Source organism: Lithobates pipiens, unplaced genomic scaffold (assembly GCF_037356315.1).
Source record: "Lithobates pipiens isolate NorthernLeopardFrog02 unplaced genomic scaffold, aLitPip1_a1.2 Scaffold_13, whole genome shotgun sequence".
Taxonomy (NCBI): domain Eukaryota; kingdom Metazoa; phylum Chordata; class Amphibia; order Anura; family Ranidae; genus Lithobates; species Lithobates pipiens.
Window position 1 is genome coordinate 3,679,696 of NW_027507718.1, and position 14,317 is coordinate 3,694,012.

The 14,317-nt window shown below is 47.2% G+C and overlaps 1 protein-coding gene across 2 annotated transcripts in view; it reads right to left on the reverse strand.

Moving 5' to 3' along the window:
• Window positions 1-13,871, reverse strand: part of LOC143973902 (spindle assembly abnormal protein 6 homolog) — a 165,433-nt gene extending 151,562 nt beyond the window's left edge. The window contains exon 1 of one of the 2 annotated variants that reach the window (XM_077474783.1): window positions 13,569-13,871. In XM_077474783.1, the coding sequence (XP_077330909.1) occupies window positions 13,569-13,633 (65 nt within the window). In that variant the 5' untranslated portion in view covers window positions 13,634-13,871. The remainder of the gene's footprint in view (window positions 1-13,568) is intronic. The other variant, XM_077474785.1, reaches the window with a different exon arrangement.
• Window positions 13,872-14,317: the final 446 nt, after the last annotated feature.

Below are 14,317 nucleotides of genomic sequence, written 5' to 3' on the forward strand. Positions count from 1 at the left end.
TTCACTTTAATCATTATTAAAATCACTGCTCCTGAAAAAACGGCCGTTTTTAAAACTTTTTTTTGCATTGATCCATGTCCCCTGGGGCAGGACCCAGGTCCCCAAACACTTTTTAGGACAGTAACCTGCATATTACCCTTTAAAATGAGCACTTTAGATTGTGAACGTTCGAGTCCCATAGACTTTAATAGGGTTCTAAAGTTCACACGAAGTTTAGGTCTGTTCACAGGTTCTGGTGCGAACCGAACAGGGGGGTGTTCGGCTCATCCCTAATGTCGGGTGAAGAAACCATTCCCCTGGGAATAACTGCTGGTGACTTAAGCAGTTTGCCTGCCAATAGGTATGGAATATTTCCTTCTGCTCAAGTTAGAATATGGTTCACCTCTCTCTGCGCCAAGTGACTCTTGGTGCCCCCTTGGGGATTGATATAGGCCAAAGCCGTGGCATTGACAGATTGGATCCTGACAGGACAATCCCTTAACCTGGAAGTCCAGACACACTGTCCAAATCTCTAGGATGTTGATGGGCAAGGCTCTTCTGGTTCTTGACCACTGTCCTTGGACAGTTGTCTTTAGTACTGCATCTATCGTTACCACTTTCCAGATCTGAAGGATTTTCCTTTCAGCAGATTCTGGTTAGTAACCACTAATTGAGGCTTTGGGATGCCCTTGAGGACAGCCGCATTGGCAAGTCCAAAGCTTGGATCGTCTTGTTAGCAGATAGAATACTGTTTTGCAACAGTCTTGAATGGAACTGGGCATAGGGAACTACTTCGAATGAAGCCACCATCCTAACAACCTCATGCAAAGGCGAATGGAGGGATCTCCTTTTGACCTGACCATCCGCACCAACTCTCCTATGGAGTTGTTTTTTGCCTGGGCAAGAACACCCTCTTTCTGGGCTGTATCTATGATCAGACCCAAATACTCCAGCTTTTTTAGCGGTTTTAAGGGAGACTTCACTAGGTTGAGAATGCAACCCAGACTTTTCCAGGCAACTGGTTGTAATGCGTACACCTTACGCCGAACACCAATTGGTCTATTAGCAATAGATCATATAGGTATGCCAAGACTGTTTAAGCCCTGTGCCCTTGACCTGGCTAGAGGTGGGGCTAGCACCTTTGTGAACACTTGGGGTGCTGTAGCTGGCCCGAAGGGCAAGGCTATAAACTGAGGTGCTGCTGTCCTAATTCGAACCGCAGAAACCTTTGGTGAGCGGGAAATATATGGACATGCAGATATGCATCCCTGATGCCGATAGACGCCAGAAGTTTTCCTTCTTGTAGGATAGAAACGACTGACCTGATCGACTCCATAGAAAGGAGCGGATCTTCAGGAACCGATTTAGGTTCTTTTATATCTAGAATGGATCTGTTGAATTTCTGCATGGATCTGTACAGGAAACGCATGAAAAAGGCAGTGAAGGTTTTAAGGAACCTAAGAAAAAACAGAACATAGCTGACTCTACTAGAGATAGCTTGAAAGAGGCACAAACCATCTCTGTAAGAGATTTGTACCAGCAATCTCTCAGATTGCAAGGCTGAAAAAAGGTTCAACTCCAGAGGAGTAATCGGTTTGCCTTTCTTTCCTGATCACCTGAGGGTAACCCTTCATCCTCTACCCACTGTTCCCTTGATAAGGGATCTAGGTGGGGGAGAGGGGAGAGAGGAATCAGACATGGCGCCGGTTTGTTTACAAGTGATCGCTCCGTCAATTGACGGAGCAATCACGTGGTTAATGGCCCCTATCAGTGGCCATTTACCGTGATCCGTGATGCGCTCAGTCCTCCGGACCCGCCGGTCATAGATATTCCCGGATGTGCAGCATAGGGGTGCGCGGGATTCTGGGAGGATGTCAATGTATGCCCTCCCAGAGTTATCGAGTCACACTGTAGCCGTCATTTGATTATAGTGTGGTTAATAACTGGTTAATATTCCACTCTGGCCAAATCTGATTCCAAAGTTCTTGGATTTGATATGTTTGATATGTTTGATCAGATCGCACATCGATTGGACAAATAAATAACTGAACCATCTGTAGCCACCATAGATAAGCGTGTACCCTTTTACCCCCATAGGAAGCCTTAAAATAAATTTCAGGTCTCAGGGCTGGTTCACACGGGAATGTGTGTTCCTGTGCGGCCATTTGAATGGGCTGCAAAATGCACCAGAACAAGCAAAAAGTAGTGCAAATGCTAATTTTCCAAATCGCATCGCCCAGTACTGCATTTGTGAGAGGAATTTGGGGTGCCATTAAGGACTTGCCCACTGGGCACTTAACCACCTCAATACAGGGTGCTTTCACCCCCTTCCTGTCCAGGACACTTCATCTTTTAGCGCTGTCAGTTGCGATGATGAAAAAAAATATTTACTGATTCTTTCTATGTAGAGAATTCTCTCTACTCTGCTAAAGCCGACAGTCATCAAAAGAAAGGAAAAAAAATAAAAAAGTCAGTCTGCCAAGAATTACAACATTCTTTAGCTGTGCAACTGAAGTATAAACATTGTAACAATTTGTCCTTTAGATCAAAGGAATAAACTTTGGTGTGAAAATGAGGGAAGCTTAGCCACCTAAACACTAAACCTTTTTCTGACATTTGTTTGTTTCAAGTTAAAATCTTTTTTTTTTTTTTTGCTAGAAAATTACTTAGAACCCCCCAAACATAATAAATAAAATTATATATAAATATATATAATTTTTTTAGTAGAGACCCTAGAGAATAAAATGGTGGTTGTTGCAATATTTTATCTCACACTGTATTTGCGCAGCAGTCATTCAAATGCAATTTTTTGTGAAAAAAATTACTTTAACGAATTAAACAAAAAAAAACTAACCAGTAAAGTTAGCCCAATTTTTTGGTATAATGTGAAAGATTTTTTTACGCAGCGAGAATCGTGATCTTTTTATTCTAAGCAAAAAAATTGCGATTCTAATTTTGGCCAGAATCATGCAGCTCTGACGGCCTATCATCTCAGTACAAATACCCCCCAAATTACCCCTTTTTTGGAAAGTAGACATTCCAAGGTATTTATTAAAGGCTCATACACACTATAAGAAAATCAGGCGAACATTTTTCGTCCAAAAAAAATTTCGTACGATTTTCGTATAGTATGTACACAACTTTCGACAGCCAATTCTGAATTTTTGTATGAAAATTCCCAAAGGGACAAACTCCAAAATTTCTCATATGGGAACAGAACGAACAATTATTGTCTAATGTGTACTGTTTTCGTACAAGAAAAATCTGAAAAGAAAGAAAGACTGTGCATGATCTGAGACATCTCGTAGGAAAATTTTCGGACACATTTTTCATTCATCGGTTCCCATTTGCTGTGAAACAATGAATAAAATCGAAGCTAGGGCTGCAACTAACAATTATTTTCATAATCGATTAGATGGCCGATTTTTTTTTTTTTTTTTTTTTAAGGTTATTAATCGAAACAAAGTGGGTCAAATTGATGTTCATTTCCAACCACAGTGACTAGAACATTTGGAAATAATAGTTTGACTAATTCAAAGGAATTTTCAGACAGTGTATGTGGTTTTCGTTTAGAAATTACATTCATTTTAAAAAACAATGTTAAAAACAAGTGAAAATTTCAAACAAAATTCTTTCATTCAGCGAATGTACAAAGACTTTTCGTCTGAATATTCTCACCTGAAAATTGATCTGTGTGGCCAGTATAAGGCTTGGTACACACCTATGCAGTTTGCTTTTGATCTGTTTCTGCAGTGCTTTTTGCTGTGCGTTTTGATTTTTATGCATGTGATTTTACTGCAATTTGCATTTTTTTTTTGGGCAGATTGAAAAACACAAATTGCTGTAAAAACGCATTACATGCTTTTCTGCAGCTTCTCCATTGAAGTATATTTAACCAATAAAGCACCATTTTGCGTTAAGTCCCTGACCCTTTCAGATGTGAACGTGTCCCATAGGAAACCATGTAAAATGAACTGTAGGGATGAGCTTCGTGTTTGAGTCGAACATACGTTCGACTCGAACATTGGCTGTTCGCCCGTTCGGCGAAGTCCGAACATATTGGTCCGTTCGCGCCAAATTCGTGTGGCGCTCACGGCCCACAATGCACTGCGATGGCGCAGTGCATTGCTGGCTCATGATTGGCCAAGCATGCACTGTGACCCTGCATGCTTGGCCAATCGCTGCGCTAGCAGCGAGGAGAGCCATGATTGGCCACAGGCAGGATGCCTGTGGCCAATCATAGCTCAGGCGGTGTAGTGCACGCCCCACACTGTATAAGGCCGCCAACGCGGCGGCCTTGTGTAGTGTGTTGGCGTCTGAAGCAGTGGGTGTTCTGTGTGCCTTCAACACAGTACACACCGATCGTTTTCGGCCGATTTTCGATCTTGCTGTTGTGTAGTGGTTATTGTCTGTGTTCCCTGACCGCAGTATACACCGCTATATTCACCTCACCTATATAGCTAGTGATCTATCTTTTATAATAGAGCTTGCAGTCAGTAGTGTTAGGAGATAGTGAGTGCTGTCTGCGTGCTCTGTACCCAGTACATACCGCTATATCCACCTACATAGCTCTTCTCTATTTGAGACCACTTGCCATCTGCAGGAGTTATTGGAAGTTGTGTGTGCTTCCAGCACAGCACAGTATACATCTGTATATACCCCTTTATCTCTGGTGTTCTATAATAAAGGCATCTGCAGGAGTTAGTGGGTGTTGTGTGCCTCCAACTGCTTTTTTACCCAACTCCCTTCAGGCCATTACCATGTCTGGAAGGCCAGCAAGGAGAGGCAGACAGGCGCGAGCCGATAAAAGAGGGCAAGCAGGCTCTGTGTCTAGAGACAACAGTGCTGGTCGTGGACGCGGTGCATTGTCATCAGCACGTGGCCATGGGACACGCTTGTCCTCTTCGGCAGCTGGACATGTTGAACCGCAACATGCCAACGACTTGGTAGAGTGGATGACCAAGCCCTCTTCATCCTCCTCATCCTCTCTCACCCAGTCTCAGGGTACTAGCAAAGCAGCTGCCAACGCATCGTCTTCCCTCCTCTCAATGTCATCATCAGTGACTCCTTCCCTAGACCCACCACGTCCTCCTGAGGAGTCTCCTGAACTCTTTGAGCACAGTGTTGGGTACATGCTCCAGGAGGATGCCCAGTGTTTTGTGGGCTCTGATGATGACACTCAGCTAGAGGAAGGCAGTAGCGTGAGCGCAGAGAGAGGGGATGCTCAAGAAGGACAGCAATCTGGCAGTCATGTTCCACAAGCTGCAGCATACTGCCAGGTTTGCTACAGTGATGAAGAGGGAGGGGATGATGAGGGCACTGACTCCACGTGGGTGACTGGAAGGAGAGAGGAGGAGGAGGAGGAGGAGGAGGAGGAGGCGGCACATGTCCAACGAGGCAGGATGCCCTCCGGGGGCCAGCTTAGGGGCAGCACACCGACTGAATCACACCACAGAGCTCCGCCTCTGCAGAGCGCTGCCTCTGCGCGTTATTCTAAAAGTTCTTTGGTGTGGGCCTTTTTTGAGACGAGTGCATCAGATCGCACCGCTGCTATTTGCAACATATGTCTCAAGCGTATCTCACGTGGCCAAAACATCAGCCGCTTGGGCACCACAAGCTTGACCAGACATATGTTGACCTGCCATGCAGCTCGTTGGCAAGCGTACCTCAAAGACCCACACCAAAGAACAAAGCGGACCTCTCCTTGCTCCTCATCAGCTGGCATCTCCAACCCCACTAGACCTTCAGTCCTCTCTGAAACCTGCTCTGAGAGGAATGAAGGTGTAGAATTAGGTGTGTCACAGCCAAGTGCTTCCGGGAACTCTGCTAGCGGTACACCCACGTCCGATTATAGCAGGCAAATGTCCCTGCCCCAGCTGCTGGACCAGCGAAAGAAGTTCACTCCCAGCCATCCACATGCCCAGCGGTTGAATGCTAGCTTGGCTAAATTGCTAGCACTTCAACTGCTGCCTTTTCAGTTGGTAGACTCAGCCCCCTTCCGTGAGTTTGTACAATGTGCGGTTCCTCAGTGGCAGGTCCCCAAATGCCACTTTTTCTCACGGAAGGCGATTCCGGCTCTCTACCGGCATGTGGAAGGCAATGTCCTTGCCTCGCTGGACAGGGCGGTCAGAGGTAAGGTGCATATTACCGCTGACTCATGGTCCAGCAGGCATGGACAGGGACGTTACCTGTCTTTCACGGCCCATTGGGTCACTCTTCTGGCAGCTGGGAAGGATGCAGGACAAGGTGCAGTAGTGTTGGAGGTTGTTCCACCACCACGCCTCCAAAATGCTACTATTGGTTGTGACACACCTCTCTCCTCCACCCCCTCCTCTTCTTCTTCCTCCATGGCCTCTTCCAGTGCTCTGTCCTCAGAACCAGCGGTGCTCCGTAGGCGTTCCAGGGGCTACGCAAGTACGCAGGCAAAACGATGCCATGCTGTGCTTGCGCTGGTTTGTTTGGGGGACAGGAGCCACACTGGGGCGGATGTTTTGTCAGCTCTGCAGGGGCAGGCCGAGAGGTGGTTGACGCCACACCAGCTTAAGCCAGTAATGGTGGTTTGCGACAATGGCACCAACCTCCTCACCGCCCTCCGACAGGGACAACTGACCCATGTGCCCTGTGTAGCTCACGTCCTTAACCTGGTGGTGCAGCGGTTCTTGGGCAGGTCCCCCTGGCTTACAGGATGTCCTGAAGCAGGCCAGGAAAGTCTGTGTGCATTTCCGCCGATCATTTAATGCCTGTGCTCGGCTGGTTGAGCTCCAAAAGGAGTTGAACCTGCCCAAGAACCGCCTTATATGTGACATGCCCACCAGATGGAACTCAACATTGGTCATGCTGCAGCGGCTGCACACGCAGCAGAGGGTCATCAATGAGTACCTGTGCGACTACGGCACCAGGACAGGGTCAGGGGAGCTCGGTTTTTTCTCACCATGCCAGTGGGGCATGATCAGGGATGCATGCACTGTCCTGTCACCGTTTTAGGAGGCCACAAGGATGGTGAGCAGTGACAGTGCATGCATCAGTGACACTGTACCTCTTGTCCACCTCTTGGAGCATACGCTGCGTGGAATAATGGACAGGGCACTTGAGGCAGAACAGAGGCAGGAAGAGGAGGACTTCCTTGCCTCTCAAGGCCCCCTTTATCCAGACAGTGTTCCTGCTGTGCCACCCATCACACAGGAAGAGGATGAGGAGGAGGAAGAGGAGGAGGAGGAAGAGGAGGAGGAGGAAGAGGAGGAGGAGGATGATTGTGTCAGCATGGAGGTGGAGGCTGGCACTCAGCATCAGCAGCAGTCTTGTAGGGATGATTTACAGTCCCAAGAAACACGTGGACTTGTACGTGGCTGGGAGGAGGTAGCTGCGGATCATGTTGTCCCTAGCGACCCAGAGGACTCTGGACCGAATGCCTCAGCTAACCTACGCTGCATGGCCTCCCTGATCCTGCAAAGCCTGCGGAAGGATCCTCGTATTCTTCGGATCAAGGAGAGGGACCATTACTGGCTGGCCACTCTCCTTGATCCACGGTACAAGGGTAAGGTTGCCGACCTTATCTTGCCATCGTAGAGGGAGCAGAGGATGAGACATCTCCGGGAGGCCTTGCAGAAAGGTCTGTGCAACGCGTTCCCAGAGACTGGGAGGTTACAAACTCCTGGTCCTGGACGTGTTGCTGAGGCATCGGTCAGAAGGAGCGGTGGAGAAGGTGGCCGTCTGACTGATGCTTTCAGACATTTTTTAAGTCCGCAGCCCCAAGGTATGATCGGTTCCAGCACCCATCACCAGCGTCTGATTTACATCGTGCAGGAATACCTAAGGGCAAGGTCAGACTTGGACACCTTTCCCACCGAAAATCCTCTGGCTTACTGGGTCTTGAGGATGGATCACTGGCCAGAGCTTGCACAGTATGCAATTGAGCTACTGGCCTGTCCTGCATCCAGCGTTCTTTCGGAACGCACCTTCAGTGCTGCTGGTGGCTTTGTTACCGATCACAGGGTGCGCCTGTCCACCGAATCAGTTGATCGGCTGACCTTCATCAAGATGACTCAGTCTTGGATCACCCACAGCTACCAAGCACCTGAAGCTGATGTAACAGAATAATTTGTTTTGAAATATCACATCCCTTCAAGACTGCCTATGCTGATGCTGAGTGACTGTCCTGTTATGTTGATTGTCTATCCTCTTCCTCCTCCGCTGATATGTTGGAAGAACATTTCTGGTTCTGGTTGATGCCATCAGCCCAATTTTTCTGCCCCTGTTTAACAGGGACATGTAATTACAATTCTTGATATAATATTTCACAGGAGGGCCCCTTCCTGTGCCCACCCAGAGTAACGGTGAGGACTTATAGTGTTGTGGCACCAGCACCACAACCACCAAAGGTCAGTTTTTCTACCACTGTTCAACAATGGCATGTAATTACAATTCTTGATATAATCGTTCACAGCAGGGCGCTCCAGCGCCCACCAAGAGTCACTTTGAGGACTTACAATGTTGTGGCAAAACCAACACCTTGTTCCGCCATTTCTGCAGAGCATATAGGGCAGGCCCCTACTTTCAAACATCCAATTTACAAACATCTCCTACTTGCAAACGGAAGGAGACAACAGCAAGTGAGATGAAAAAAAGATGGACAACAAAACAAATTATACAGGGGTGATAACCCTTCCCTATGTTTTCCAAAAAGCTTAAAAATAGTTTTTTTGACTGGAGCTACACTTTAAAAATGTACCAGTTGAAAATTACAAACAGATTCAACTTAACACAACAAACCTACACAGTCCCTGTCTTATTTGCACCGCCTGTATACTGCTGTTCTGAGTATATAGGGCAGTGATGGCGAACCTTGGCACCCCAGATGTTTTGGAACTACATTTCCCATGATGCTCATGCACACTGTAGTGTAGTTGAGCATCATGGGTAATGTAGTTCCAAAACATCTGGGGTGCCAAGGTTCGCCATCACTAATATAGGGCCTGGGGGCCACACGCATTTCCTTTTTTTTAATATGGGTACAGGGTTCCCCTTAATATGCGTACAAGACCCAAATAGGCTGGTAATGGGCAGGGAGGGCTACCCATGCCATTTTTCTCAATGATTTTCAACCATATTGCAGGAACCAGATATAACATTAAAAGCGCAAGCAGTTTTAAATGGTGTTATTTCCGTTTAATGTCATTTTGTGCAGGGACTGTTCTAAACACGGGAAACACGTGGCACTTCACAGGCATACTACAGACACCCCCCAGGCACCATATTTAAAGGAATATTTCACTTTTTTTATCACTTTAATCGTCATTAAAATCAGTGCTCCCGCCAAAACGGCCATTTTTAAAAACATTTTAGGCATTGACCCATGTCCCCTGGGGCAGGAGCCAGGTCCCCAAACCCTTTTTAGGACAGTATCTTGCATATTAGCCGTTAAAATTAGCACTTTTCATTTCAAACGTTCGAGTCCCATAGACTTCAATGGGGTTCTAAAGTAGTTCGAATTTGGGGTCCGTTCGAAAGTTCTGGTGCGAACCGAACCGGGGGGGTGTTCGGCTCATCCCTAATGAACTGTAGTGCATTTCTGCAAAAAGCACCAACACACAAATAGATGTGAACCAGGTCTAAGACGTTTACTAACATAATGGGGTAAAAAAATAAAAATAAAAAAATTAGCCCTTTATAGTAGAAAAAAAAGCAGATAATCACTACTGTTAGGGGTTCATTTTTTACTGTAGAACGATGAAAGTAATATTTACAGTATCGAGTATTTGCTCTTTGTACTATAAAGGTCTAATTTTAGTTTTTTTTTTAACCCCATTATGTTACTGGCCGATTAATCGATTATGAAAATAGTAATCGATTATTGTTTCAGCCCTAAATCGAACGCTCGTTTGTCCAATTTTCTTATAGTGTGTACCCTACTTAAGAGGCATTGTGATTTTTCGAAGTTGTCATTTTTTCCCACAATTCTTTGCAAAATGATGATATTTTTATTTATTTTTTCACCAATTTGTCATAATAAGTTATTTCTCACACACAACGTATGCATACTTGCAACTACACCCCAAAATACATTCTACTCCCGGGTATGGCAATACCACGTGTGAGACTTTGTATGTGGCCAGGCTATGTAAGAAGCACAACATGCAGGGAGCACTATCAGGTGTTCTAGGAACATAAAATGTACACATATAGATTTCTTGACTACCCCTTACACTTTTGAAGGCCCAAGAGCACCAAGACAGTGGACGCGGCAAAAAAAAATAAAAAAAAACATTTTGGAAAGTAAACAACCCAACGTATATGCTATGAGGCATATACGTCTTTTGAACATGTCATTTTTTTTTTCCCACAAGTTTTTGGAATATGTGGAAAGAAAATGAAAACGCATTTTTTTTCTTTTTACACAAAGTTGTCAATTTATAAGATATCTCTAACATAGTGTATACAGTATCTCACAAAAGTGAGTACACCCTTCACATTTTTGTAAATATTTTATTATATCTTTTCTTGTGACAACACTGAAGAAATTACACTTTGCTACAATGTACTGTAAAGTAGTGAGTGTACAGCTTGTATAACAGTGTGTAAAGTTGTTGCCCCCTCAGAATAACTCAAGACACAGCCATTAATGCCAAAACCGCTGACAACAAAAGTGAGTACACCCCTAAGTGAAAATGTCCAAATTGGGCCCAATTTGCCATTTTCCCTCTTCGATGTCATGTGACTCGTTAGTGTTACAAGGTCTCAGGTGTGAATGGCAGATTTGTTAAATTTGGTGTTGACGCTCTCATATTGGTCACTGGAAGTTCAACATGGCACCTCATGGTAAAGAACTAACTGAGGATCTGAAAAAAAAATGCAATTAATAAAAAGAAGTACAAAGACATGTGTGTCTTGTCTACAGTCAAGCATGGTGGTGGGGGTGTCATGGTCTGCGGCTGCATGAGTGCAGCTGGAACTGGGGAGCTACGGTTCATTGAGGGAACCATGAATGGCAACATGTACTGTGACATAGAGCATTTTCAGAGCATGATCCGCTCCCTTCAGAGGCTGGGCCGCAAGGCAGTATTCCAACATAACGACCCCAAACACACCTCCAAGACAACCAATGCCTTGGTATAAAAGCTGAAGGAAAAGCTGATGGACTAGCCAAGCACGTCTCCAGACCTAAACCCTATTGCGCATCTGTGGGGTATCCTCAAAACAGAAGGTCGAGGAGCGCAAGGTAGAGCTGTGTGATTTTCCCCCAGCCCTTTAATAAAAAATGTGATTTTACGATTTGAATCTTTTTTTTTTTTATTATTATTATTATTATTATTATTATTATTATTATATTAAAGTGCATCAAAAAACAAAATTGCAAAGTCAAACCCATTCTCTAACTGAAAAGTCATTGAGCAAGTAAAAGCGGCACATTAATACGCATACTACAGGAGAGGGTCAGCGACTGTGGACATACTGCACAAGATTACCAGAGACATATGAGGCATGGATGTGGATGAATGAGACATGGATGGGGATGAATGAGCACAGATCAGCACTTTGGGAACTTCAGATCCAGCCCACAGCACTGCTGCACTTGCACTCCCCTCTCCTCGGGAGGAGCTGAACCAGACATGCTCTGGTTAGTTGACAACTGATCGCTCCGTCATTGGACAGATTGATCAGTTTGTAAAGCACCGCTGTCATTAGCCCTTTACCCCAATCTGTGATGCACCAGGTCTGGAAGACCTGACAGTCACAGACATTTCAGAGTGCGCAGGAATCTGGGAGGACATCATTGTATGCCCTCCCAGAATTACCCGACCATGCTGTAGCTGTCATTGAGCTTTGGCCCGGTCGGTAAGTGGTTAAGCAATGCATTGCGCGTCATACAGGAGCCGCAGAGGCCAGTATAGCGTGAGCAGGCAGCAACCTATGGGCCAGCATCCAAAAGCAACCAGCATTCAGCAGCAACCTGTGGCAACCAGCATCCAAAAGCAACCAGCAGCAACCTGTGGCAACCAGCATCCAAAAGCAACCAGCATCCAGCAGCAACCTGCGGCAACCAGCATCCAGCAGCAACCTGCGGCAACCAGCATCCAGCAGCAACCTGCGGCAACCAGCATCCAAAAGCAACCTGCGGCAACCAGCATCCAAAAGCAACCAGCATTCAGCGGCAACCTGCGGCAACCAGCATCCAAAAGCAACCAGCATTCAGCAGCATCCAGCAGCAACCTGCGGCAACCAGCATCCAAAAGCAACTAGCATTCAGCAGCAACCTGTGGCAACCAGCATCCAAAAGCAACCTGCAGCAACCAGCATCCAAAAGCAACCAGCATTCAGCGGCAACCAGCATCCAGCGACAACCTGCGGCAACCAGCATCCAAAAGCAACCAGCATTCGGCGGCAACCAGCATCCAAAAGCAACCAGCATTCAGCGGCAACCTGCAGCAACCAGCATCCAAAAGCAACCAGCATTCAGCGGCAACCTGCAGCAACCAGCATTCAGCGGCAACCAGCATTCAGCGCCAACCTGCGGCAACCAGCTTCCAACAGCAACCTGCGACAACCAGCATCCAACAGCAACCTGCGACAACCAGCATCCAGCAGCAACCTGCGACAACCAGCATCCAGCAGCAACCTGCGACAACCAGCATCCAGCAGCAACCTGCGACAACCAGCATCCAGCAGCAACCTGCGACAACCAGCATCAACCTGCGACAACCAGCATCCAGCATCCAGCAGCAACCTGCGACAACCAGCATCCAGCAGCAACCTGCGACAACCAGCATCCAGCAGCAACCTGCGACAACCAGCATCCAGCAGCAACCTGCGACAACCAGCAGCAACCTGCGACAACCAGCAGCAACCTGCGACAACCAGCATCCAGCAGCAACCTGCGACAACCAGCATCCAGCAGCAACCTGCGACAACCAGCATCCAGCAGCAACCTGCGACAACCAGCATCCAGCAGCAACCTGCGACAACCAGCATCCAGCAGCAACCTGCGACAACCAGCATCCAGCAGCAACCTGCGACAACCAGAATCCAGCAGCAACCTGCGACAACCAGAATCCAGCAGCAACCTGCGACAACCAGCATCCAGCAGCAACCTGCGACAACCAGCATCCAGCAGCAACCTGCGACAACCAGCATCCAGCAGCAACCTGCGACAACCAGCATCCAGCAGCAACCTGCGACAACCAGCATCCAGCAGCAACCTGCGACAACCAGCATCCAGCAGCAACCTGCGACAACCAGCATCCAGCAGCAACCTGCGACAACCAGCATTCAGCAGCAACCTGCGGCAAGCAGCATCCAAAAGCAACCAGCAGCAACCTATGGCAACCGGCAACCAGGAGCAACCTACGGCAACCAGGGTTGCCACATCACCCCTACGGCAACCAGCATCTTGGCCAAATGAATAGTATACATTTGTAGTTGCTATAGGTTCCAGCACACCACCCTCCGCCCTATAGAAGCATTATAAAGTGAAGAGAGGTATTCCAGGTGTAGTGTGAGAGAGAATAGTGGTAGAGAGGCTGAGAGCCTACTTCTCCTCTCCTAGGTATGCTAGTCCTATGAGACAGGTGTGCTGTCCTCGGCGGGCTCATTACCTCTCCTCACAGTCCCGGCATTTGATGACAACGGTGAGCACTTTACAGAACAGCTCGTCAGTCATGGTGGCTCTCGGTGCGGTGCTCCTAGACGTACATAATATCCAGCGTGTCCAGCAACGAAGGGAGACAGCTCAGGTTCGGACACACATGGAGGGGGCGGGGCTCGCAGCACCTTGAGCTCGTGTGCCGGGGGAATGGCAGACCACACCTCTCTGTGTGTGACCTGTGTTCTCAGACCTCTCCTCCCACCCGCTTCTCCCGTGGGGATTCGCGCCACTTTCCCGCCGCCCGCAGCATTCTCGCCTTCCTCGTCTCATGTCCCAGCTCTAGGGTGTGAGACACACAATTGAGCAACTGCGACTGACCCCAGGGCAGGTGTGCAAACACGGGCGGGGATTGTGTTGAGGAAGACGATAATTAATAGAATGATGCTTACTAATACCTAGCAATTGCCAAGTACAGCGCTGGCCTTCTTTACACTTCTCCAGAGGAATGAAGGGCTTTTCTTTTGTCTGAGGTGAATACCAGGGAAGTTTGGCTTCAGGTTCCAGTCACACCTGACTACTTCTATTAGCTGTAAAGCATTCATCATCCCAAATCCTGTGTATTTATCTCACTGATGACCTGTACTCCCTCACATCGGCTGCTTTTTAGGCTAGATTTACATTTATGGCGCGCTTTGCTTTTAAACACGCGATTTTGATGCAGTTTTCATGTGTTTTTATTTATCCCCCCCCCCCCCCTCA